This window comes from Patiria miniata, unplaced genomic scaffold (assembly GCF_015706575.1).
Source record: "Patiria miniata isolate m_02_andy unplaced genomic scaffold, ASM1570657v1 HiC_scaffold_3, whole genome shotgun sequence".
Classification (NCBI taxonomy): domain Eukaryota; kingdom Metazoa; phylum Echinodermata; class Asteroidea; order Valvatida; family Asterinidae; genus Patiria; species Patiria miniata.
Genome location: NW_024037069.1, coordinates 31,294,109 through 31,321,665, shown reverse-complemented (window position 1 = coordinate 31,321,665; position 27,557 = coordinate 31,294,109). Strand labels below are relative to the sequence as shown.

General features: G+C 40.1%; 1 protein-coding gene across 1 annotated transcript; it reads left to right on the top strand.

Moving 5' to 3' along the window:
- The first annotated feature begins 219 nt into the window (after nucleotides 1–219).
- On the top strand, nucleotides 220–23,682 carry LOC119738063 (receptor-type tyrosine-protein phosphatase kappa-like). Its single transcript, XM_038212789.1, has 32 exons — nucleotides 220–460; nucleotides 1,230–1,529; nucleotides 2,663–2,923; nucleotides 3,596–3,730; nucleotides 4,180–4,320; nucleotides 5,098–5,229; nucleotides 5,558–5,713; nucleotides 7,632–7,763; nucleotides 8,645–8,911; nucleotides 9,047–9,373; nucleotides 9,946–10,022; nucleotides 10,293–10,766; nucleotides 11,073–11,142; nucleotides 11,923–12,031; nucleotides 12,639–12,733; nucleotides 13,359–13,454; nucleotides 14,130–14,593; nucleotides 14,995–15,082; nucleotides 15,198–15,274; nucleotides 15,883–15,919; nucleotides 16,325–16,422; nucleotides 16,612–16,737; nucleotides 17,349–17,530; nucleotides 18,310–18,445; nucleotides 19,107–19,256; nucleotides 19,635–19,734; nucleotides 19,841–19,914; nucleotides 21,137–21,271; nucleotides 21,949–22,080; nucleotides 22,526–22,680; nucleotides 23,009–23,144; nucleotides 23,500–23,682. The coding sequence occupies exons 1-32, from the start codon at nucleotides 346–348 to the stop codon at nucleotides 23,572–23,574; spliced, it is 5,052 nt and encodes a 1,683-aa protein (XP_038068717.1). The 5' UTR covers nucleotides 220–345; the 3' UTR covers nucleotides 23,575–23,682.
- The last annotated feature ends 3,875 nt before the right edge of the window (nucleotides 23,683–27,557 follow it).

Sequence of the window (27,557 nt, the reverse complement as noted above, 5' to 3'; positions counted from 1 at the left end):
GGGGGTTCGATTCTACTGATAAATCGGCAACCAAGTTTATAGCTGGCTGAGACACCTCAAAAAAAATAAGGGTAACCAGGAAACTAAAATAATGCACACAGGAAGCTGAGATTCCTTACGCTCCAGTTTGTGTTAAGTACGAACAAGCACAAACAATGTGGCATGACTTTTACTTTTGATGGTTATCTGAATTTCCGTGTGACGTGAAGGGCTAAAAAAAAAACAGCACACGCTGTCGATCCTACTTCCGACTTTTTCCACATATCCTTTGTGTGTTGTTGCGTCGCACAAACGGGATGAATATCCAAGCTGTGTTGTTGCATTAGGACAAATTTCACCCAAAAAATGGGACTATCTACGAGTGTTAGTCGGTACAAAACTTTGGGAACAATGGCTGCCGTCTCTGTGGTACTACGTCTGTCCCTTTTGTTGTCTTTCTGTGTAGTTTCGTTCGCTGCAGGTCAGTAAATCTCTTATTTTTTTGTCCATGAACTTTGACAATTTCCTTTCGGGCAACATGGCCGGCATGTTGTTTTTTTTTCCTGAAGAGATGAGTGTTTAAATTGCTGAGTGGTTCTAATCATGCAGTGGCGCACCCAGGGTTTTTTTTTTTTGGGGGGGGGGCAAATTTTTTCAAAAAATGTTGCCAACATTTTTTGCCGCAGAAAAAAATGGAGGTTTTTTTTGGGGGGCTGACTATTTTGACGTTGGTGACCCCACTTACACCTCTATTATACTTCTCGAAAATAGGCCACATACATATCACCAAGGTAACATCGTGGGACAAAAAAAAATAAAAAAAATAAAAAAATTGACAATTTTTTTTTTTTTGGGGGGGGCTCATGCCCCCCGAGGGCCCTCCCCCGGTGCGCCACTGTAATCATGTACACAACGGAATCACGAAATGGTGTAAAAATCGTAGCATTAAAGTGATTTTAAGAAAACAACCCAATTAGCATAACTGAATTCATAACTTTAAAAAGGTCAAAACTTGAACAAGCCTCTTTCTGAGTATTTTCCTTTTTTTGACATGTCGATAATGTGAACTTTAATTAGCCATAATCAGTAGGCTTTTCCGATTGAAGAAACAGCAATAAACAGTATTGTATTGCTTTATTTTTTTGTGTCTAATAACCGCAGACCACATTTCGACCAGTGCTCAGTTCTGCCTTATTTTGCCAGAACGCCTCACATTTACAATTTATTTTATTGAATATTTCCCATCATAGGTGATGAAGTTCCCGTGCACATGACGGTGGTTTATCGACCATTGGGCGATAGCAGGTACACGTGCTACCGTAGTGAGCCCGATAGAGACGCTGCAGTTAGCTACGGACGTTACGTGAGAACACGAACCCTTGATCCCCAAAACAGAGGCCCGACGAGCGCATCACCGGGCAGTGTGCAAGGATCCATCCGAGTAAATCTTTATTATCAATACCAGAACTACTTCGGGATATATTTCTGTCGAGCGAGGAAGCGTGGAAGGTTGCTGACGACGATAACTGCTACTGTTTTGCTCTACAGTGGTAAGCTGACTTTAAAGAGTTTAAGAAGTACAGTTATTTTAAGATTTTCTTACGGGGGCTGACAGAGAAAAAAGAGCATGCCCCTTATACTATAGAACAAACGCACGATTCAAACATTCCTTCGAACTTTTCAACCATATTCAATCATTATTGACTACTTCCCCCTGTGCTCTGGGACCAGCTTTACTAGGCTTATCTCGTCCTGTTTGAAGGCATTACACTGCCAAAACTCTGGAGTTAAATATACACCATTTGTATCTGGTATTAGATTTTACTTGTGTTATCCTATGTATAAATACCGAATGGTATTAAATTAACACCACAGTTTTTGCAATGTAGGATCATTTTGTATTTGTCCAAAAATTAACCTACCAAAATATTATCACAATTAAACTTGGATTTTCAGTTGCGTTCCCTATGCTCTAAGTCGAGTAATTCGGTCTTTTTCGTATCAGTAAATTTGTAAGTTTACATTTTTATCAGAATACAAAAAAAACTCTTTATTTCTTTTTGGACGTATGTAAACCTAAAAGAAAACCACATCCCTTTTGCGAGCAGACTGGCTCTCGTTCCGCACGTTTTATATGGATATGGCCTATACTGATTGTGGAGCAACCAGCTAATTACGAGAATTGTTGTCAAACAGCCAATAATACGAAACTGTTAAGTTATAATTCAATAAACTAAAGGATTATCTCAATATCTCATTCAAATATGAAAAACTTTTGTATTGCTAGTAAACGAGCAATTTAGAAAAGGGATCCATTTTTTCGAGATAAAACTCAAGAATATCACGGCGAATGCATCGTTGAAGATCGTCTGTTTCTAAACTCCCCTTGAATTTTTTTTCATCTGGTGTGCTGTCATTTAGAGGAAAATCAAGTAATGTATGTGATTTCGAAAGATCAGTCAATAATTGATTGATTTTGGGAGAAAACAGTGTTCTTTGAACGAAATCGTGTTTAGTGATCAAAAGGATGTGATACTTTTTCACTGTTTTCTCGAAAAGTGTATCACATTGTATTCACGGAGCTGATACTCTAACAGTTTTGTTTAGGTTTTCAATATTCTTTTTCGTCCCCAAAATGCTTGAAAAGCAGACGATCCTATAATTAATTGTTTAATCAAAATAGCGAAGATCGTCCCTGCGGATGGCTTGTACACAAAGACGGTCAACGCAGGAGACACTGGCGTCTTGATTGAGATGTCAGGCATCGTCTCATCCACCAACGACTTTGCATGGAGGTTCAACAATTCGGGCATCCTGACAACGGGGTCACCGAACTTTGCCATCGAGGGAGCTGTTACACAGACCCAGGCCGGAGTATACGAGTGTCACTATTTGAGAGAACGGGACGAAGCGAGGCAAGGGCTGGTTAGACTGATAGTCAGAGGTGCGCTTGAAAAACCAACGTTGCAAATACTTGTTACGGTTATTTATTATTAAAGATATTACATACGTTTCTTCAGCAAAGGTGTTGTGACTTCACATTTTGGCATTTTAAAGAAAGAGGCACATTAAGAGGACGGGTGCGGCATTTGTCTACAGAGAGAACAGTCGCCGATTGTCGAATTTTTAAAGGGTGTAACTAATGTGTGCAACTTCAAGATTTGTAAAGGAATAAGGAAAGGGGGGCTTACGTGTTTTAAAATCATCACCAAGAGACTAAAGACCGCAATAAGTAGTATCGGACCTTGATTTGTAACATTTTATGGCATTATGTCAGGGAAGACATTTTGTGATTCAATACGCAAGTATAACACTGGGAATTCTAAAGCCACTTCGTGAAGGTAATACTTTCCGCTTCCTCGATAGGAGGCCATTTTGGAGCATCAACAGCAGCAGTGCTGCCTGTACGTCACAGGTCACACCACATCTTTGCAGTGAGAGCTCGAAAAGATCAGCCCTACCCAGCGTCCTGATTGCAGGGCGGGGCACGAGCGAAACTCCGGATATGTATTTAACCACTTTGGAAGTAATTATTTTGTGTATGAGAGGGTTTGAGTAGAGTAATTTCTAACCTCAATTTTGACTGTCTTTATATAAATCTTGGCTGAATATATAGGTTGCCCAGCGGGTCGATGGGGCCCACCGGAATGCTCAGGAGTCTGTGATAACTGTTATAATGGCGGCATATGTAATGACCTGAATGGACAGTGTGTGTGCCCGGCTGGTTTTAGAGGAGAGAACTGCTTGCAGGGTAAAAACAAATTTCTCAAAAAAAAAAACCACCCCAAGAAAAGTAAAAATCACAAAATATATATTAATACACTTTCTAATCGGTGAGAGAATGACGGTTGTTCTTCTCTTTTGTTTGTAGTCGATTTTTATGTTAAGTTTTCTTACTGAGCATATCCTGATCATCGTCATTATGCTGTATTGAAGAAGATCAGTTCATCTGCATTTCGTTCACTTTAATTTTGGATAAATAGTAAGAAAAGATACCGTATAACATCATGTTAAATGACGTAAACGTACAATGTTAATTTTTTGTAATGCTTGTTTACAGGCTAATTTTCGCTTTTGTTTAATAATGGCGCCAGGTTATAAATGTTCATGTTTTATACATTTATAGCAATAACTGTACCAGGTTAGAAGCGATGTTATTCTGTAAAATGATATGTTATTTCTGGCGATACTTTGTTTCAGCTTGTGGTGCTTACAGATTCGGCTTTAGCTGTGAGATACAGTGCTCCAGCACTGATAACTGTAGGGGTCTGGTGTTCTGCGTTCCTGACCCTATGGGCTGCAGGTGTAATGCTGGGTACGCAGGCTACGACTGCCTTGCAGGTTAGTGCCGGATATTTTGGCTTGTATCAGATATTCGTTTATATATTGACTATATTGGTAATCGATGAATCAATCAAACATGAGGTATCGAGATTACAAGAATCTTAGGCATACGTAGAAATTTGAAAGAACAGCGGTATCACTGCTGATGTGCACCTCAATTATTAGACTATATGGTAGTGTTATTAAAGCAAAAGTAATATATAACACATGTTGAATTTTCTTTAAAGAAACGTTTATTGTGTTGCATCGTTAGGATACTTTTGAATAGATTGGGTTTAAAATATAACATGTATTAGTGACTATGTGTCACTGAGGAAATGATAATGAGTCACTGTTTTGACAGAACTATCGACGAATGGAAAATTTACTTTCATTATTCGGTGACACGAAAGCACACATTTGAAGGCAGGTGGATCAAACTGATTAAGCTAAAAGCGATACATCGGTTCAAAGAGTGAAATGTGTCATATCGTTTTGTTATCAAAAAAGAAAGAGAAATTCGATTATTGGGTTATATTCCCAGACTCCTCAAATCACGTCAAGATGCCAATATCGAAAAAAAAAAAATCCTTTTCATTTAATCTTCGCATAACAGTCATAATGTACGAAATGTGACAGAATAAAACTGTACGTATGTAATTATTAGGAAACTAAGGCTGACATTTTGACACTTTGACAACATATCTCACGAACCACTCTTTTCATTTTCGATGCAATCAATCTTGGTAGAGTGAAGTTTTCATTTAATCAGTGATTTTGTTTTTCCAATTCCAGCATGCCCGAGTGGAACGTTTGGCGCTAGTTGCCTGCAGGAATGTCATTGCGATCCAGGGTCGAGGTGCGACCGTTTTACCGGGGAGTGTAGCCGTGGCTGTGCCCCGGGTTGGTCAGGCCAATCCTGCCAAAGTAAGTGCAACAGAAAATCACGACAACCCAAATAACTTTCAAAAGTCATATTTTCAACACAACATTTGTCATTTTTAACATTGAGGTTTCTCATTCATTTTTAAATTAAGAACTCTATAATAACTGCATTAGCAATTTCCAGTCTGTTGGTGGAATTAGGATGATGACAAAATCCCACCCCGACAAAATGTTTCTAGAATGTTTTTTTTTTACGAGAGAGATTTTTTTTTTTGCAAATAATTCAGCGTTTGGAATGAGCCCAGCAGTGCCAGTTTGTGGGCCGTTGTATGTACCTCGAGTCCCCCTTTCCATCTTTTTTTTCTTACAGTTCCAGGTGTTTGCGGCAGTGACTTCTACGGTACTGACTGCACGGGGAAGTGTCAATGTTTGGAGGACAGACCCTGTGATAAACAGACAGGGGGATGTCCCAACGGACAGTGCAAGCCTGGCTTCACCGTCTACCCAGGGGGATTCAACTGTCAAGGTCAGAGGTCAACTGAGGCCATTCTAAGTTTTTGTTTTACATTTTTGTCAATAAATGAGCAACTACTGATTTGTTTTCGTAGATTCTTGGATAGAATCAGAGCACATTCTCATACAGTCAGGTTTCCGGGGAGTAGGGGAGGGAGTGGGGTGGGGAGACAGGGGCAACTTATCCAACAAGGGAGATTTTGCTTTTGAATCGGAAGCGTTTTAGCACTTCTCAAGTGATATTAATTTTCTACCCCAATTTCAAAACTGTTTTTAGTGGACAAAAATATCCTCATTGCCATCGAACCCAAAACAAATGGAAAGGCCACTGTCCAAACCACTGCGATTCTCAATGAAAGACCAATCAATTTCTTAAACCATCCTGAACCAAAATTGGATCGTCTTTACAGCTATTTGATCACATGGAACAATCGATGTGAAAAGTTTGAAACTTCGTCATTAGATGTTAGTTGTCCGATGTGTCCCCTAATTATTAACTTAAGCAGATAAACTATGCTTCTAGACGTGTGTAGTAAAAGGCCTATAATAAAATGTTGCTATTCACAGCTACGTTTCCCAGCAGACCAAAAAGCGATTGGAAATTTGATCCGAATTCTCGTGTTTATTTCCTTCTACAACGGAAATCCCTGAAATCACCGCAATTTGAAGAATATCAGGCCGTGACATCGCTGGCGCGGATCTGCGGTCACAGGGGGTCAACCGCAATCAGCCATCGACAGGATGTTCCCTCATAAACGGGACAAACGTAGACAGAAACATTGCCAGTACAAATATCACTCCAATGTGGTGATCACTGAAATTATGCAGAAAGAGAAAATACATCCACACTATTTCCTTGTTGAATTGCGAAATCGTTATTTGACATACGGGACATTGTACCTTTGGGAGATATTCCCATAGACTTGTGCAAAATGAAAATTAAAAAAAAAAACCATCCGAATTTCAATGACACTTAACCTTATTAACTTAAACTTAATATAAACATAATCTACCCTCACCAAACCTTGTAAAGTTGGGTTTTGCATAAACAAGGAATCGATTTGTTTGCGGTTATTTGCGGCGGCGGAGTGCTAGTTATGCCCAGAAATGAAATTTGAAACATTAGGGAGAATTTATTGTCTCCTAATCTAACTTAAGGTACAACTTTTTAGCAAAGCAGAACATTTATGAGAATTATGAGAATTCAACTGTTTATAGTTCTACTTAAATGAATTGTTTCCCTTTCTGATGCCAAAAGGATACCAGGCAAGTCAAGTCACTTTCGCTTTCACCAGACAAAACCAGACAAGATGCCATGCAAACTCAGCACTTTCAAGGTTTTCAGTGGGTTTTCCCGTTGCTATCATTATAGCTATAGCTTGTTAGATACGATACAAGCCTGCAATAGCATCTTTCACTTTCAAAAGTCTGGTTTTGTTTCCCTGTGTATAGCATAAACCGCTCAGTATAAAGGTCTAAAATCGATTGAAATAACAATCTATTTAAGTTTGTCATGGTGTGTCGACATTTAAAACAATTTGTTTGTAAAAAAAAATGTGCGGTGGATTATTTTACTCCTGGTGTACTCAAACATAATCATAAAATAATTTGGTTTTCTTTCTTCTGGGATGAAACTTCATGCCAAACAAGTTCGTGTCAGGCAAATGTATCATTTTAAAAAGCAGACGGTCACATTTAATAGCCATAAAGCTTCACGAATAGAAAGTACATCTATCTTTGTATATTCGTTTGGACCAAGACAAACAAACAAATATATATATAAAAAAAACATGGCCGTTATGAGGGTTGGATAACATTTATCGTGAGAAGATTTCGTAAAACACCTACATTAAATCAAGCAAAGTTTGAACAACTGTGGCATGTTAATTTCGGGAGTGAAAATGAATAACATTTTCTTTTATTTTTTTCAGAGTGTCGAGATGGCACGTACGGTGTAAACTGCGCTGGTGTTTGTCACTGTGAGGACTCCAACTGCGTGAAGTCTTCAGGAGTCTGCAATGGAGGTTGCAAAACCAACTGGGCGGAACCAGACTGCACTACAGGTCAGAGGTCAAAGTTCAATAACCTGACAACCAAATTACTCCCTTGACAACATTATTTTGACCTTCTAATCATAATTTTGAGGTTCCCAGAGGGCCAGCCTATTGTCCTCTTTGTGCTGATTTCAATGACTGACTGACTGACTCCCCCATTTCTGAATTAGACTTGCGTAAGCCTGACCTTTGACCAAATATTGACTCAGTTGACTGCCTATACCCAATAAACCAAAATTTGTCTGGGACTAGCTTAAAGGAAATATACAACATTTGCAAACATCGAAAAATAAAACTACCAAGTTTTTTCGAAATACCTTACAAGGATGTTAATAAATGACAGTCTAAAGCATCCTGTAAAATTATGGTACCTGGTGTCAAGTCATTTTCAAGAAAATGGTATTTTTGTATACATTTCCAACGGTGGTCGGCCGACCACCGTTGGAAAAACCTAACTATTTTTCAACTACTGCTCCAACTTTACACTTTTTTCAATCCAAGTTTTGTTTGCTATCCATTTCATCTTTAGTGGAGTCAAGGAACCAGACTACTTGAAAATTTGTTTTTCTTGGTTTTTCCAGCATTTTCGAACACAAAACTTCAAACATGTCTGTGTAACAATATTTGATCTATTATACTAACCCCTCAAATAGTTCGTTTCTGAAAATTACAGCAAAAGCCAATGATGTACATTTCCCTTTAACTAGACTCGCCTGTAGTTTTGTTGAGCCATGGACTGTGAATCCAACAGGGGCAACCTTGTGAAATGAAATTGTCTCTATGATATTGTGTACGAATATAATGGTGAAAGTGGAAAGATTTGTTGGTGGTAGTAAACATTTTTTTAAACACTTATTAGACTCAATGAATTCTTGTTGTTGATACTCTAGGAATAGTTAGTTTCATCAACACTAAAGCGAACAGCGGACAGACGTCAATGTTCACGTGTATTGTGACTGGGGATCCGCTACCTCTGGCGGCTGCAGTCAAAGTCTACCGATCTTCCAATGATGGTCAGTACGAGTCAGATACGAGCAATGTGATTGGCTCGGAGCGCGTGCTAACGTTCGTAATCCCAGCTGTGGAGCTGGGTGAGGAGTTCACTTGCTACATCGTGGAGCCCTACGTGACTCTGCTATACACTGCAGATATGTACGGTGAGTCCATCATATTACACATGGCTGTCTTGCTACTATATCAGCTTTTTAGTTGAACACGAGGGGTGAGAAGGCGTGAAGGTAGCCCCCAATTCCATGAAAGCTAAAGATGTTATTTTTTTGTCTTGGAATCAGAATTACCTGTCTTGACCAGACAGCCCCGTGCCATGCAGATAAAGGCTCGTGAGGTGACCATCGAATGGGATGCATGGAGCCCTGACGTCGGTGACACAGGCGACCCACCCATCACGGCATACACCGTGCAATACCGGCCACAGAATGGGGATTCCCAGGAGTGGCTGAGTGGTACCATGCTCCCTGTGACGGCTACCAGTCTGACAGCAACTGTTGGCGAGCTGGCACCAGAGACTGCGTACGAACTGGGCGTGGCCGTCAGCAGGGAAGGAGTGGGCGGTGAGGGAGCGATAGGTGCCATACTGTCAGTGACAACGTTATGCAGTGGTAAGTTATACTTGAAGAGCAGTGATGTGATCACAAGTCAGGCACACGTCCATCGAAAACAATCGCAAATTCGATCACAAGTCTATCACAAGTCGGGCAAAAACTTATAAAGGCATTGCGATTGACTTTTTGTGAACTTGACTTATGTCCTATAACTCAATTGCGATTGACCTGTGATTGACTACAACTCTTGAAACGAGGATCGGTCTTAATTGCTGCAAGTTAGGGGAATTTACTAAAACTGGATAGCATTGATAAAGGAAAGATCGCTCCATATTATGAGTCACAAGATGAAGTCACGAGCCGGTGTTTATTCCCGGTTTCCTTGGCATGAAACGACTACGAACGAGTCCCTTGAATGGGATGCCAGTCCATCGCATGTTACCCCAAGGTAAAGCCGGTATGAACCAGGGTAAAGAGAGGCAGGTGGGAGCGAAGTGGCTCGCCCAAGGACACAAATTGTGGCCAGCAACTCGATTCAAACCCATGATCATGATGAGTCACGAAACTTTACCACTGGGCCACACTCTCTTGAAAGATACACTACAATTTTTCTTTTCTAATATGCCCAGAACCCCTAAAGCCACCGGACGATGTACAAGCGTCCAGCAAGCAACAAATAAAAAGACAAATCGTCGTTACCTGGCAGGTCAGTATGTCTGGTTATTGCTTTGGAATCTCGAAAATAATTGGACTTCAATGAATGGGTCACCCAAGAGTACCACTTCTATTCATATACTATAGGTCCTCATGTTTCCATGTCAGATTGGTTACTGGAACTTATCTTTATTATGCAGCTACGTTGGCCGCTGATATGTGATGTTGTTGAATGCATTGTGGTCTAGCATTTCGCAGGAGCATATCTAATTCTAAACGATTCTCTAAAGTTTGTGTCATTCCTGTTTCTTCTCAACTTCAGGACCTGCAGGCTGATTTCCAAGGATGCAGCACTGGTATCACGCAGTACCGTATTCGCTACACACCTGATCTCGACACGGGAACCAGCGTGACAGATACCGTGGACCATGTGGTAACAGCTGTCAATCTAACGGGTCTGGAACCCTACGTACAATACGCCATCTCCATCCGCGCCGTCAACGAAATCGGTGACGGTCCCTGGAGTGACGTCATCATGACGTACACGCCCGAGGAAAAGCCCCCTCCCCCGCAGATGGTGACCATTCCACGCAGCACCACGAGCTCAATCACGGTGCAGTCGGAGGCAACGTCACCTCACAATCTGAACGGTAACGTGAGTCACTACTTCATCCAGTACAGCCTAGCCACTGAGGGCGCCCTAACAGAGGCAACAGTCATGCGCGTCAACCAAACAGGCTACAAAATGACGTACACGATAACGGGCCTGCCGAGTACGACCGACTACACCATAAGGGTAAATTCCTATCTCAAAGTAAAACAGATAACTGACAAAAAATTATTAAACGATTGATAAACTATTGAAAAGAGGACACATTATCGCGTGGTGCATGTTAAATATTTTTGGAGGACATTCAAGTTATTTATCAAGACGAATAAAAAAGGAGAAACGACATATTCACTGGTTGATTTCATTGTTGAGCGATTGACAACGTGGATTGAAAAATGTATAGAGTCATCTGAGCTTATATTATTTTTGTTTTAATTTGAATTTCAAATGGAACCCTAACGTCAATTTCCTTTTCTTTAAACCTCAAAAAAGGTTAAAATTGTCAACGGAGTCGGGGGAAGTGATTGGAGCGAAGCTGTTAAGGCGACAACAGTAGAAACAGGTAAAACAAAAGCTATTTCGTTATTGTAGTAAAACTAACAGTATGTTTTTAGATTGTCGCGGGGGTAAGAGGGCTTTGAGGTTTAGGAGAGAGTTCGAGATTGGAATATTACCTATTTGTGTTCAAAGAAAGATCTATACTTTTGGTAACAATATTATAGCATGATGTTCCAACTAATGAACCCTTTCCTCCCGATCTTTCACAAAACGAAAACAATTCACATGGGGATGTGTGTGAATTGTTTTCATTTTGCTGAAAGAACACAGACCGTTTTTGTGATCTGTGGACAGAATTTTGAAACCTGTGGTTGTGTTTAAAAGTCCGTAACTTGAAAAGTACATGAGTGATTTCAATGATTCTTGTACTAAAAGAAAGCATATTAATTGGGCTTCATATCCTAGTTTTTTATAGTGCTACATGCAGAACTCTATTTTAAAAATGGTCCTGTCATTTGAGTTTTTTTTTTTTGACGGAGTGCTTCAGAGATGTCAGTCAGTTTCGCTAACATTAACTTTTTACTTCGACATGTGTAACATACTTTTCAAATGCCTACAATGAAGTTGAAGTCATGTCGGCTTTTGGACAGTAGTACTCGGCTAAGCGTATAATGTGGACAACCGCAGCTGCCTTCGCGCGCGTAACCGATAGATTGCCGTCTGCGTCGAATCAATGTTCCGCACGTCCTTCCACATTCTCAATCCTTCGCCTATTTCATCCGCATAAAGTGAATTGATCTTGATAGGTACAATGTATTTTGTTTTAAATCCTTTTCGTTCGCAGGTGGTACGGACAGCCAAACTGGCAATGGTGGGAGCGTAGCTGGAGGTATTTTGGGCACTTTGTTCATCATCATCATCGCAATTGTAGTCGTTCTTCTCGTGAGACGAAGGTATGTCTTGCTCGGGCTATGTTCAAGGATATGAGTAACTCTGTTAGTGTTGTCCAAAGTGACATTTTTTTTCTGACCCTATTACCTTGGTACCTATAGTACTTTGCCATTCGTGAATCATTAAGAGTACCTTCAAATGATCATTTGCTGGGTAGTTAGTATGCTGTTGATAGTCGCTCTTGGATGACGACTGCATTAGGAGTGCTTCAGAGATGTCAGATGTTACAAGGACAGGAACAAGTGTAGGCCTACCCCACATTTATAGAATGACGCACATACAAGTCAGTTAGTAGATGACAGAACACGCCGTGCTGTAATGTGCTTCAGTCGTTATACTAAAATAAAATAAAAATTAATTAATGTTTGGCTTTTCAGTCGAGTAAAACACTGCACATCAGGAGAAACATGTGCTTCTCCGTTCGTTATTACCAGAAGAAGAAGAATACTTCTTTAACATTTATTTAAAGTTCTGCGAACACAAGGGAGCTTAAGCTGAGATGAGCAAGTCAATCATCGTATGGTCTGTAAGCACGTCTTCATGACAAGTGAACTCTTCGCTATGACGGCTTAACAATGAGCACGTTTTCATTTGTTTCTGTGTCTACAGAAGACGCCAAGAATATTCCGGAAGACAAAACAGTGATAAACCTGGAACCATCCACAAAAACAACGCTTACGACAGCAACATCAGCGACAACACAGGTAAAACAGTACATAAACTTTAGAAAGTGAGATGGCTCACCTCAGACGCATGAGGGCAGCAGAAGTAAAGAGTGACGTGGTTACTTTCATTTTGTAAACAAAAGGAAATGACCAACAAAGATAATGCTCGGAAAGAGGAAACGGCCAAGGACGCTACTACAAAATCCTTTTAACAACAGTATGGGCACAACAGTATGGGCACATCAATCCTCTATAAATGGAACTTTGGCCATTATTTTGTCCCCTTTATTGTGTGTTCTATGCCCCTTCCATCCGCTCCGTTCACAAGTATCCCCTCACCGGCAAAGAAAGTACAGTTGGGGGTGAATGACCGACGCCATCTTGCTTGACTGCAACTTTGCCGTGACGCGCGGCCGCCACTAACAATGCGTGTACATAGTACAACTGAATCCCCTGGTGTACGTGCGTCACACACAAGGAACGGTGCGCGTCAACCAGCGAAATGTCCCGCCCTCTTTTATTGGCGCATGAGCCCATAATCTGTTGTCCGTGTTCAGCTTTATATTAAAACATTCTCAGAAAGTCAACAATATATCGTTAATTTTGTTTTCCTTGAACATTGATAAACTTATTAACATTGACTTATCTTGTCTTACGTCCGCAGACCAAGGAACTGCCAAGGATCTGACTCCGGCTGATGTGTCATCAGCAGAAACTCATAAAACTGCTGATAATGAGGCTACCATCTATGCAAACGCAGGTAAACGTCATATGACATAAAAAGTCAAGTAGACGGTTAATAACGCTAAAACTGACTGCGTGATTCTGAAGCAACAAAGTTAAAAATGACTGGAAATTCGTCTACATTGTTCCCTATAAAGGTTTATTTTTGTGTATTTCAGAGTTTCCCCAAATCTATGGCTTAAAGGGCCATGCAATGTAGGTTTTTTAATGCAATCCTTAATAATGTTCCTTTGTGTCCCATTAAATATAATATTTTAAATTTTGAATGGACATTAGCAACAGCACCCTCAGTTGACCAGAAAATAATGAACAATTTTAAATGTTCAACCAAGTGCACTTTTCAGTATAAAATTGACAAAACAAGGATGTCAAAGACTTTTCATACATTTAAGAGGAGTAGACAATTACCCAAAATGTGTTCCTAACAAAAATTGGAAATGTCACTACATTTTTCCATATTAAGGTGCATTATTGTGTCTTTGATAGTTTTCTTTATATCCATGGCTTAAGTGTCTCTTACCAAATCGGCATGGGTTTTCACCACTGAAAGGTCTTCTGCAGTCCGCCGTCAAAAGTGTAAAAAAAAATGCTTTTACTTAAATTAGGCCTGGAAATCGATAAACTTTAAAATTCTTTAAAAGTGACTCTTATTAAAAGAAACGAAATGCCCCTTTAATATCTACCGTGTCAGGTTTGGCGCCTGACCAATCACAGAAGAGGACATCAGTTACTAGGGGATCCAAAAAGGGCCGATTTCCCGCCAAACCCGCCCACAAGCCGCCTCCCCCATCCAGCATCGATCCGAACAGTCTACCGTTGGGGTTGCTGCAACTATTCGCCGGCATTAAACAGCCAACAGACAGTATTATATCCGAACAGTCAGAAAGGACGTCACTAGTAGTAGTAGAAGCACCCAAACAGTCTTCGGAACCAGAGCCCGCCAAACAGCCGTCGGAGCCAGAGACAACTAAACAGTCCTCGGAGCCAGAGTCAACCCCAAAACAGTCACGGCGATCCAGAACTGACGATGAGTGCGCGTACGGGAACGTGAACCTGGGTCCAAAGCTTAGCGTCGCCATCCCTGTAGCTCAACTTGACGATTACATCACGAAGAAGAAAGACAGTTCCACGGACAGCCTCAAGTATGAATTCTCGGTAAGGAAATCAAACACTTGTCATCTGAAGACTTAGGCCTTGATCTACTTATATACCAAGCCGGTTTTATCTCAGTAACAAGTTTTTGTCGTAGTTTTGTATGTTCAAATTCCCTTCGACATTTTGTCACTTCTTGAGCAATTACTAGTGTCAGAAAAAGCCTTCTAGTACATGCCTTAGTTTATGTCCTTGAGAAGGACAGTTAACTGTAATTTGCCTTCCCCTTGAAAAGAAACAGCTACACTAATGTCAGGCTAATGCCCCCTTTGACGATTAACAAGTGTTTGTTTCAAGGATGATCACTAACAAATGAGCAATTGATTGATTGATTGATTACAAATAATTGACAATTGCTGCTTTGAGTTGATTACTTAAATCACAACAATTTCGTTTTGATTTAGCTCCTTCCCGCAGACCAAACAAAACCCTGGACCGTGGCATCCAATCCAGACTTGAAGACCCGGAACCGCTTTAAAAACATCATACCATGTAAGTCACAATCATATTCTTTTTGACAAAGAGTAGAATTTGTCCAAAGTTTCATTTCGTAAAAACCGTTGTCTAAAATAACCCCTGTTGGTTTTTGTTGATGATGCAATTCTAGATGATGAGTCGAGAGTTCAGCTAGAAGCAATTGAAGGAGTGAAATTATCGCATTACTATAACGCCAGCTACATACAGGTAAACAAACATAAATATTAACCAATTAATTAGTGATTGGAAATTTAACCTTGTTTGTTCATGTATTCATTCACTTCTTATTTTAACTGGTTAGCCCATTCAGTGAAATCCACCGGTCTCCCATGAGGCCCAGTGTTGAGAGAAGACAGTGTGAAGAAATTACAGAATCAGAGGTGGGAGGAAAACTCCAAAATATTCTTGGGAACCCCTATGGAATCAGGTAGGGACTGAAAACCCAAGCCACATGTTGGCCAAGAGAGGAATCGAACCTGGGTCACAGCGGTGAAAGGCGGGGAAAGTACCTTGTAGCTTTCAGTTTCGTTGCTGAATTAAGATGGATTGTCTATTGCAGTAGATATTGCAAAAAGAATAATTTCAGGGGGGTACAATTTCTTTCTTACCCATAGAGGATGTAGTGAAATGGAATGTCAGAAATTGAAAGGCTTAGAAATCATACGACAACAAAATAGAAGAATTGTGGACTAAACGAGTCTAGCAGTCCCATGCAATCATGAGTTATTCATGATCATGAATATTCAAGATATATTTTTTTGCTTCATGTGTTCATGTTTTCCTGCATTGAACGTTCTTGTTCGTTTGATTGACAGGATTACAAGCATAAAAACTCCTTCGTCGCTGCCATGGGTATGTTCAATGACTCCCTTGATCGATTTGTTTAATACCAGTGTTCAGGGGCGGATCAAACTTTCGTGAAACGGGGTGGGGGTGGGGTGGGGGCTGGGGGGGGGGGGGTTGATATGAAAGGGGGTTGAGTGAAGGGAGCCGAAGGCACGCTGTGCTAGATGGAGGTCCGGGGCTTACCCCTGGAGAATGTTGACATCTATAGTGCTTCTCCTGTATTCTAATGTAATTTGAGAATAAATGTAGGCCCATTTTACTAGTATCATAACATTAGTCAGCGACTGAACAGGGAGGTTGCCACAACAAACACCCCCCCCCCTCTAGATCTGCAACTGATAGTAGAATTAATAACATATCTCCATTCAAAAGACCGCCCATTTCTACTTTAAAACATTTGTTTATTCCTAGGACCAAATGCTGCCTCCTTGAATGACTTTTGGCGGATGATCTGGCAAGAGAAATTCAACATCATCGTCATGGCAACGCGACTTGTAGAAAGTGGCAAGGTAAGCGGCTTATCTTTACACCACTGGTCTCTTCAAAAGATAAAGAAAAAATGATCCAATGTGCGGGGGAAAATACAAGACGCAACATTTTCGTTTGCAATTTCTTTGATTATATGAGCAGAGACTAGATTGATACATGTAGTCTGATTAATAAATTATTAACCTTGCTTTGATAAAATCTTTCTTCAGGAAAAATGTAAGAGATATTGGCCAACAACAGTGAACGAGGAGGAGACATTCGGTAAGATTGTCGTCAAACTTCTTGAAGTGGAGACATTCTCAGATTATGCAATCAGCACGCTGCAAATCCACCAGGCAAGAACGAATTTTGTTTGTTTCTAATTTTGTTTAAAAAAATGAAATATAATTTGCTTTCTGAAAACTTCCAATTTAATTTGTATACCCGTGTCCTCCTTTGTTGTTACATCTTGTTACATTTTGTATATGAGTTGTGTCATGTTTGTCATCTGTTCAATTTCGTCAAAGACAAAAAAAAGGAATAAATTGAAAGCCTATTCGTAAAAAGCAAATCTGTTTTCGTTTGATATTTAAACTTATTTGGGCTCGCTGTTATGCCTAGTACCAATTTTTTTCATGTTTAACTCTCGTTTAAAGAAATAGATTTTACAAGCATAATATTGCATTTGTTGTAGTTATCTTTTGATTAATAAGCAAGGATTTCAAGGCACTGTTGTTGTTTGAAAAATAGCTGAAACTAAATTCCTGAAATTCAGTGAGGACTAGAACTCATTGCAATCAAAGTTCGGGTAGCCCTTTGTCGATCTGCCAAAGATGCTTTAACCTTTTTCCGTGAAAACGTGGGCGAATATTCAGGCTGGTACAATAATTATGTTACCTTTTTAGGTTTTTCTTTTGATTTGTGTACCTTTGCAATTTCTACTCTTTGATTCTTGTTTATCTCCCAGGCTGGGCAGGATGACGTTTGCCACAATATCAAGCACTTCAACATCACCACCTGGCCAGATATGGGCGTGCCCCTCTACCCGACCTCTGTGCTCAATCTGGTGCAGGTCGTCAAGGATGCCCGGTCTCCGATGCTCAAACGCGCCAGCGTAGAAGCTGAGAAACCCATACTGGTTCATTGCAGGTGAGTAACGGGCGCTGTTTTAAAACCACGGTTTCGTTGTCAGCATCGGGTTCATCTCTGGCGACAGACTCGTTCAGAGGCCTGTCAGAACCAAATGGAATATCCCACACTTGGTCTCGCGATACTATGTTGATATGGCTTACCATTTAAAGCGTGGAGGTTTATGAAACCACGACTTCGTCTCCGGTTCGGAAGCATCTCTGTACTGAGTCTGAATCTTTTAGAAACCTTTAAGGTCAAACCAGATAGAACATTATCAAGTTATGCCCCATATGATTAGATTGAATGGTTTTGAAGCAGAGTGTGGAACAATATTCAGGCAGAGTCCTTAAAAGCAAGGTGCCACAAAATCCAAAACTAGCCACGAACCCTAGCTTTCAAATTTACATGCATTGGAAAATGAAATCTGCCCACTCGTTACCGAAGATGCACCTGTGAAGCTGCAAATGCGCAGAGGCAAAAGACATACTATTTATACAAAGCACAATATTTATAAAGGTGTATATATGGACTTTAAATGTCATGAATTTTACTCATAATTTCATTTTGTGGAAATTGCGAATAAATCAAATCAAATCAAACGCTACTTGTTGTGTATTTTCTTGATTAACTTCGATTCAATTTAATAGGTGATTTTGATATTCGATGTTTTCAAGGCTTTATACGAATCATCACATGCTGCCTTGACCTTGCTGTCGAAACTGGACTTGACTTGTAGGCGGCATGTCATGCTGAAATTGAAGATAAATTTACGTTTTTGTTATTTCTTTGAAACACAGTGCCGGAGTGGGTCGGACGGGAACCTTCATTGCAATATACACCTTGATGGACATGATGCTAGAGCAAGGTGAAGTCAGCGTGTTCAGATTCGCCAAGCAGATGAGAGAGAACCGAGTCAACATGGTTCAGACCTATGTAAGTGGTGCAGTTAATGAGCGATAAGTAGGACCATCTATGCACCCCTCTCCTAAGATGTGATAGGTGGGGCTGTAATTGTTCCAAGATATACCTTTCTCAATTGTGTGAGGTTTGTAACACGGAAAAGGGGCTCCAAAATGAAGAACTGAAGAAGGCTTTCTTATTGAAGAACTGAATAAGGTTCCTTATGAAACTGAACATGGGTTCATCTTTAAAGAATTGAATAAGAGTTCCTGACTAAAGAACTTATTAATGTTTCCTCAATAAAAACAACTGAATAAGGCTATCTCTTGAAGACCTTAGCATTAGTTCCTAACTGACGAACGAGAAAAGGATCTGTATTTCAGATATTAGCTCGTATTCACTGTTGCTAAACTGAACAAAGTTCCTCAAAATTACAAGGCTTCTAGAAGAAGAGAGCACAGTTCTTGTCTTGTTCTAGAACAGAGCAAGCTTTCCTGAATGCTGAGCCAAAGAAGTAATCCTCATTGCACAAATGATGTCTTTCTGGAGAATGAAGCTTGGGTTTCTTGATGTAGAACTGAACCCTGATTCTTTCTTGGAGAACTGAACAAGAGTTCCCTACTAACCCTGATTAGAAACTCAGCAAGTTCCATCAACATTATTTTAACTTCATTATTTGAATTACCGTTCGCAGGAGCAGTATGCGTTCATCTACGCGGCTCTGTTGGAAGGACATCTCAGTGGAGACACAAGAATGCCGCTCAGATATTTCATCGAGAGATTTGCCAAACTCAGGAAGATCAATCCGAAGACCAGAAGACGCTACGTTGAGGAACAGTATAAGGCCAGGACTAAGTTATATTACAAATTTATCTCCAATCAGAAAGTAAATTGTTACAACAACCAATTTTTAAAAAACACAAACTGTGGCAAAGTTTCGGCAGGATTCACAACGACGTGTATTCGTCTTGGATTTTACTTTTCTTGAAACTTTAATTTTGATCCAAAAATTCTCAACCTAATTTAAAAAAAAAATTCTTTCTTTGTTTTTTGGGGAATTAAAATAAAAAAGAACAATAGGAATCGTTCCTTTTCACGATCTTATTACTTTATTAGATTGTGACACTGTAAAATCAAATAATGATTTCAGTCACTGATTTACATGATTTTAGATTTTTATATTTTGGTGGTTGTTTATGTCATTGTTTGTTTATTTTCATAGGCATTGAACCAAATCACCCCACCACCAGATAAAGAGGCGTATGGAGCGGCTACCCTCCCTGAAAATGCCGACAAGAATCGGTTTGAAGACGCGCTTCCTTGTAAGTTTGACGGAGAATGAAAAAAAATTAGCTTCACAATACCAAAACACCAAGATAACTTGTAATGCATTTTGTGGTTTTTTCCCCCTGTAATTAATACCGGTAGTGGAGCGCAACCGACCCAACTTGGCCTACGCAGGGATCGGTACTTCGAGTTACATCAATGCCTCGTTCGTTGACGTAAGTACGAGTTGCGATTTCAAAGATCATTACAGAATCATCACTTTGCATAAAACTATTTCTCGCGCACTTGAAATTTTCATATCAATCAACCCATAAAATAGAAAATTGATGGACTTAACGAATTCAGTATGTTCAACCGGATATGCTGAGCATCACCGTCACTCATGGGCGTCGCGAGGGGGGGGGCAAGGGGGGCACTTGCCCCCCCCGCCCCCTGGAAAAGCAAAAAAAAAAAAGGGAAAAAAAAAAAGAAAAAAAAGAAAAAGAAAAAGAGGCGCGAAGACAAAGTGGTGTAAATTTAATGAGTTGGGGGGGGGGGCAAAATGTCCCTGCCCCCCTCTGAAATTGATAAATCGAAAATGTGTTGAGAAATACAAGCTTTTTTTGGCAAAAAAATGTTTGCCCCCCTCTAGAAAAAATCTTGGCGACGCCCATGCCGTCACTGGCTTGGGAAACATGTCTCTCTGGAAATCGAAACATGTCCCTAGCTCATGTCACTGATGCGTTTCCAAAATTTGAGTAACTACTCAATAGTTGGATGCTTATGTTGTAGATCAGTACATTTTGAAAGGGTCTGGTGCACTGTATAAAGCATTTTTCACTTCGTAAATATGAAATGTTTGGATTTAAAACAAATCGTCGTATACTTATTAAAATCAAAGATCGATTCAGGGGGTCTTTGAAGTCCTTTGACGTATCATCGGACTGATTAAATGGCTTTTCAAGCAGGAAGAACAAAACGTCTTATGACGGTGGGTTTTTTGGGGGGGGCGGGGGGTGTCGTTTTTTGTGCTGGTCCCAGAGGGCCAACATAGGGTTCTCTTTGTGCCTGACTGGTTGACTCATTTGTTGACTGACTGGCGATTAGGCTTGATACCTATCTCACTGACTAAACCTCTTGTGATTTACACCGGTCTGGGCCAGCTTCATCAGGCCTCTTCGTGCATGTATGTCATGTGGCATCTGTACCACTGTGTATTAGTCTGGCGCCGCTTGTTTCGTGTAGGCCTACCTTCGCCATTGATGTGTATATAGCTCAAATCTCCATGCGAAAGACAACAGGTGGTTTTTCATTTCCCATCACGTGACCACTTCAGCTAATTTTACGAATTGTTTGGCCATTCTAAATCAATTGAACCGATTTGTGTGAGCTGGAGTTCTGTGACCAACTTATCTAGTAATTGCTGGTTTTGTTTTTAATTTGATATCAACCTGGCAGGGTTTTAAGCGCAAGGAGGCCTTTATCACGACCCAACTGCCTCTTCAAAACACCATGACTGACCTGTGGCGTCTGGTGTACGACTGGAAATGCCCCACTATCGTCATGATGAACGGTCCTCACACCTTCAACAATGTAAGTGCCAGGGTTGTCTGTACGTCTGTACGACTGTACATGGCGATACACCTGTGATAGTTGGTTAGGTTCCAAAAAGTGACATTATTTTGTTTTCCTGACCCTGTTATCGCCGAACTTTGTAATTTGCCATTTAAGTGTCATTACAAATAACTGGAGACTGATTCCTATTTGTTGAGTAGAACAGGGTCAATGCACATTTTCTTTTTTCTCTTGTCTTAATAAAACGAAGTAAAGTTTGTTGATCTTTAATACTGTGCAAACAAATACATATTATGTCCTAGACTATAAGCATGTAAAAAAAAGTGAGCACCAAAACTGGTTTATATTCTAAGCACCATTTTTGCAGTGTTTTTCTCAAAATATGGCAAAAATCTCAGTTTGGCCTTTTGTTAAGCTCTGGCAGGAGCTTTTACATTGGTGGTCTGTCTGTCTGTCTGTCTGTCTGTCTATCCCCGAAAATTAACCAAAAGTAGGAGTTGCACATGTGCCATCGGTTTGCATTTTTCGGCGTCACATTTTTCAGCTCAGGCAAGGATCATTTGATTGATTTCATGCAAGACTTTCATGCAATAGTTCTTGCAACACAGCCAGAGCTTACTGTGCACTCGCAGTTGTTTCAAGTTGTTTAAGTTCACACATATTTATTTTCAATCTTTTTCTAAATCAACCTACAGGAGCCAGTGCAGTACTGGCCCGATTCTGGAAGCCTCGTCTTCGGGTCTCTGTGTGTAGAGATGATCGATCAGAGTAAAGGACGAATCTACAACTCCACAACTCTGGGAGTGTCAAAGAGTGACAACTCGGAGGTAAGGCTTCAATCTTTGAGCAATGTTGCCCTCTTTTCGAGTGAAAACACATTGCTCGGGTGTATCGTTAGTGAGAAGACGGCAGCATAAAGCTAACAAGATCATAATTACTGATTGACAATGGAGATGCTTGGATAGATTGTTTAAATCTTAAATGGGTTTGTTACTGGCGTTAACGAAACCTCGGCTATACGACAGAATTCAGCTTGAAACGATTGTCCACCTCTGCATGACTTGGAAGACAGTGGGCTCAATAGAGGTGCATGGTCTGCTTCCGAAACATCCCAATTCTATATCATGATCCTGATATTTAGAGTATTTCCGTTTGGTTTGAACATGAAAGGTTCAAACATGTTTCTGTCACTTGAAATGTAGCCGAAGCCCAAACGAAACCGAGGTTTAAAAACCCTTAAAGCAAGCAGTTTTTTTCTCTCCTCGTTCCCAGGGTAACACGTTGACCGTGAAGCACTTTCAGTTGAATGGATGGGAAGGTAACGAGGATAAGCCCAACTCGCCACAGATCATACTGGATCTGCTGGACGCCGTGAACCAGTGGCAGTCGGAGTGCCAGTCTACGGGACCTACTCTGGTCCAATGCATGTCAGTTAAGTTTCATTGCCATTTCCATCGAACAGTTAAAATACTTGAAACAAGTGCACCATGTAAACACAGCGTGACGTCATTAAAGTCTGGGCCTGGGGCGATTGTCTTTTATGCACATTTCGTTTAGAATAGGTTGCTCACAGTTTAGCAGAAAAAAGAATGCCTATCAAAATAAAAAATCCCGACATGATATTTCCTCAAAGTTTTCGTACACAAAAGGATCGAGCAGTGTTAATGTCTGCATTATTTTCTATAAACATGTACTAGCCGAATGAGCACATACCCAAAAAATATTAAGGTTTTGATTTTTCTTCCCTCGATTCAGAAACGGAGTTGGCCGCAGTGGTGTCTTTTGCGCTGTCTCCAATGTATATGAGAGGATGGGCGGGGATGAGATAGTAGACGTCTTTCAAGCCGTGAAGAGACTAAGGATGAACCGACCGCAGATGATCGAATCCTTGGTGAGTTGCTGTTCGTCTGGTCATTTCAAGTCTATGTATGCAGGTTTTGGGTCGGGAGGAAGGAAATAGGAAGGGGCGTCGTCAAACTAATTTGAATTGCGGGGGGGGGGGGGTGCGACAACAAATTTGGTGATAGGCCCTCTGTGCTTGAAGGCAGCTAGAGATCCTTTTTTTACTCTAGCCCACCTCCCTGGACACGCCACTGTTACAGAACAAGAGGTGATACTCAATTCAATGGACAGTCATGAGAACGTTTTCTATGACCGATTTTGTCTCAAATCCATGTAACATATTGCTCCCTGGAGTTATTTAAATTGACGTCATTTCTTCTGTTTCTTCGGTTTCATATCTACAGGAGCAGTTCATCCTGTGCTACGAGGTGATTCACCAACATCTTGAACGGTTCCAGCACTACGACAACCTCCTTTAAGAAACGTCTTCATGAACGTGAAACATCTTCATGAAATCTTGGAACGTCTTCTCAGAAACAGCCCTATTTTACCGTTGAAAATGAGCGAATCATGTTCACCCATTTCTAGGCGTTTGATATTAATTAGTAACAAAATACATTTACAAAATTATTAAGATACTGACACAAAATTGTATATTTAATTGAAATTCAATCGCAAAAATGAAAAAATAAAATGCAAATAAATTATAAATAACAAATGATAAATAACATATAATATTGATAACTATTGTAATCAGTGCAGGCAATACATAATGACAATTAATAGACGCAAATAAGTGAGCCAAGTGCATAACATTTTTAGAAATGTTCTATTATAGTGGACTTGAATGAAAAACAAAACATGAATGGATTTTGTCTTTGGAAAAAAATGTCACATTAAATCGTAGTTAATATAAAGGAACGATGTCAAAAACATACTGTCATGTGAGATTACGTAAGGCGGCCTATATCCAAAAGGTTGTCAATGTAAACAAAAAAAAAGAAGAAAAAAAAGAAGAAGAATTTTAAAGGAGTTACAGTTTCAAAGGCCATATCTTAGTTCTCGCATGTTTGGATCGTGGTTTATGTGAATGAAAACTTACATGTTTCTAAACAGCGCTCGTCAAACTAAAGCTCGCAAGCCCGAAAAAAACCTTGTTAGATACGAAGATGAAGAATTATGTTTAAGTTTAGAGGTGGGAGGAAAATCCTGTTGACACTTATATTCAAGATAATTTTCCAACTATGTCGCTTCATATGAAATTGTGGGTGGGGGCCGGCAACTCCCTCCCCCACCCGGCGACATTTTGCATTTTTTTTAATGAAAGTACCAGCACACATACAACCGTCAGTAATACACCCCTTCCGCTACAAGGAACGAAACAAATCGGGACCTCTTGTTTCAGGGGAAACCTCATTTACACCCCCGCCCCCCCCCCCCCCCCCCCAACCAAAGTCCTGGAAGTGCTACCGATCGATCATTGCTTTTTAAACACGTTGGGCAGAAGACAAAGTTCTGACGAGAGTCATAAGCATATGCGCCATATGCTTGCAGCAATAATCCACGATAATTAACGAGTTACGATGTGTACTTGTTTACTTGCTTTTCATCTGTGTTCAATGGGCCGTGAGAGCTCAGACGGTATTTTGAAGAAAAACAAAAAACACATCAGGCAATTTGGCCTTTTCGCACTTCATCAGGGGAACGTCTTTTTTGGGGGGGGGGGGATAACCTGATGAAAACAGAAGGAACGGGGACTGTTGTTGAACAGGGAACATTCTGAATTTGCACGTAGCGTTTTTCTATCTTCAAGTCATTTCTTGATTCCCTAAAAAATATTATCAGTAGCAGAAATGTTGCCCTTGTGGAGACAAAGGAGGAATTCACATATATTGCTCAGATGCAAGTGATGAAATTGTATATACACAGATGTTCGTATGAAGATCACAACCAAATCCATTAAAATAAATGTCTAGTTACAAAAGTTTACAGAATAAGTTTTGCTTTTCTGCTTATCAGATTGTAAAAATGTAGAAATTATTCAATACGCCGGACAATTAGCGTAAAATCCCAGCATGTGCATATCGTAAAATTATTGAGCTTGCATTTGTTTTTACTGAAAGTACACTCAGTAATGTCTAGTGGAGCACGTAACGCTTAAGTCCAATGTGTAAATAAATACAGTGGAACACCGCTATACCGAACACCGCTATACCGAACATTCGGCTATACCGAACATCTTCCTTGGCTCCCGGTTCTAATTAATGTACAAAACGTACCGAACATCGTTGTTACAAAAATGCAACAGATTAACAAAAAACCTACAGGTTGTACGCGTTTTAAACACTGTTGGGACACTTTTAATTCCCGAACATCAAACCATCCATGGTAACATCGTGTTTGAATGTTGAAGAGCGATAGATGGCTATTATTTCCCCAGGGAATACAAGAGAAAAACACCCATTGCTAAACGTTTGTGACAACTCCTCGTGCGGCGGGATGTGAGAAATGCCAGTTCAGTGACTTCGCTATTGGTCAAAAGAGGGTACCGGCGGTTCAAAATCGCTATACCGAACGATCGTTATTACGAACACTTTCTTTGGATCCCACGATGTTCGTTATAGCGGCGAATCCACTGTACATGTATGTATACTAGCCTAGGTTCAAATTTGCTCTAGGATGTTACAACAATAAAAGTCTGTAGTCTCAATAGATATTCATGCAGGATAATTTCATTATTATTGTACAACGGTGTGACAGAAGTTTAGACCTAACTACGGGAGATAATCACATTTGAATTACCTTGACGTCACACGAACGAGCACCCGGCTACGGGCACCACTAACATTATTCATCGTTTTCACGTTATTTTGTTCACTATTTATGTCACAACTTTTACACCAATCATATTTAAAGAGAACCAGGTGCAGTGCAGGCGAGAGCAGTTTGCTGAATGTTGTCATCACGTGATAACATCCAATTTATAAACAAATGTAACAATGATCTATAGTCCTATAAATTAAAGTAGTTTCTATCCAAAAATCGAGTGAAGTATATGTTCGTATTACGACTGACATAAACGTTCTTTGATGGCGTGTAAAGACTAAAATGGAAAAATGAAATGACCTCATTGATTTCACAAATTAAATACAAGTTGATAAAGGGTCCATGTAATATAATTAAAAAATGTATCTTTGTGTCCAATTTGATATTATTTACAATTATCGTTTTGCCGTTTTCAACTTATTTTGGTGCTATTTCGTTTGTATGCCAATGCGAATTTCCATATTGGAAACTGTGATGTCATTTTCAGGCACTACAAAATGCCAGAATCCTCACAGTTACAGCTATTCAGTTCAGCATAAAAGTTGGATTTTTTTGGATGTTTTGCCGTCGTAAATATTCTTTTCGTTAGCGAGCTGTTGTTGTGTCAGCACATGGCAATAAGCCAAAGAGCACAGTTTTCTCACAAATGTTTTCAATGAGTAAATGTCTGTGAACAGAACACACCTGGACTGACCTGTCTTCCTGAAATGACATCAAAGCAACATCGCCCTCAGTTGTCCGAAAAACACTATGGACAATTTCAAATGTAAATAAAAATGCATTTTTCAATAAAATTAACCAAAAAGTGATGTCAAATAGTTTTTATACATTTAAGAGAAGTAGAAAAATGCACAAAATATCAGGGGCGTATCCAGGAATTTTTGCGGGGGGGGGGGGGAGGGGGGTTCATCAGCAAAAAAATCTGAACATGTACACAGGTTTTTTTCTCCGGACAGGGGCTGGTACCATATTTGAATAGGGGGCGCTGTTCAAATTCGACGATTATTAACACTAGATTACAGAATGGTGTACCGTATTTTGAACAGGCGGACATTATACCTGTATAATTTTGTTTGGGTGTCACGGGGGGGGGGGGGGTCGCATTATTTTGTAGGAATTTGTATGATATTTTTTTGGGTTTTTGACAGAGCTGGGGTTTTTTTTACCCCAAAACCCTCCCCTTGGATCCGCGCCTGAATATTTTCCCAAGAAATAACTCTCATGGACCCTTTAACATTATCAAAACAAACCTCGATCAATCGCTGTGATGATGGCAATAACAAACCTTTGACAGAAGGTGTGCAAGTCAAAAATATACAAACATCAAATTACAAAACTGTGTTTAGTTAATCTGTAAGCAACAATTTGCTGAAATAAACTATACACAAATAAGACTGAATGACGACTGTATCATCCTTTTAAAGATTGCTATTAATATTACTGTCGGTTTATTATTATCACAACCACAGATAGGACTTTTTGTGAGACACTTTAACGTCACAAATTATACCTTTGGGAGACATTACATGTGGAATTAGGGACACATTTCTATGTCTCCCTAATGCCTCAGCCCCTCTTAGGGGCAACATCGTAATGTCGCGAATAGGCTAGATCGATTGCTTGTGGCCCAATTAGT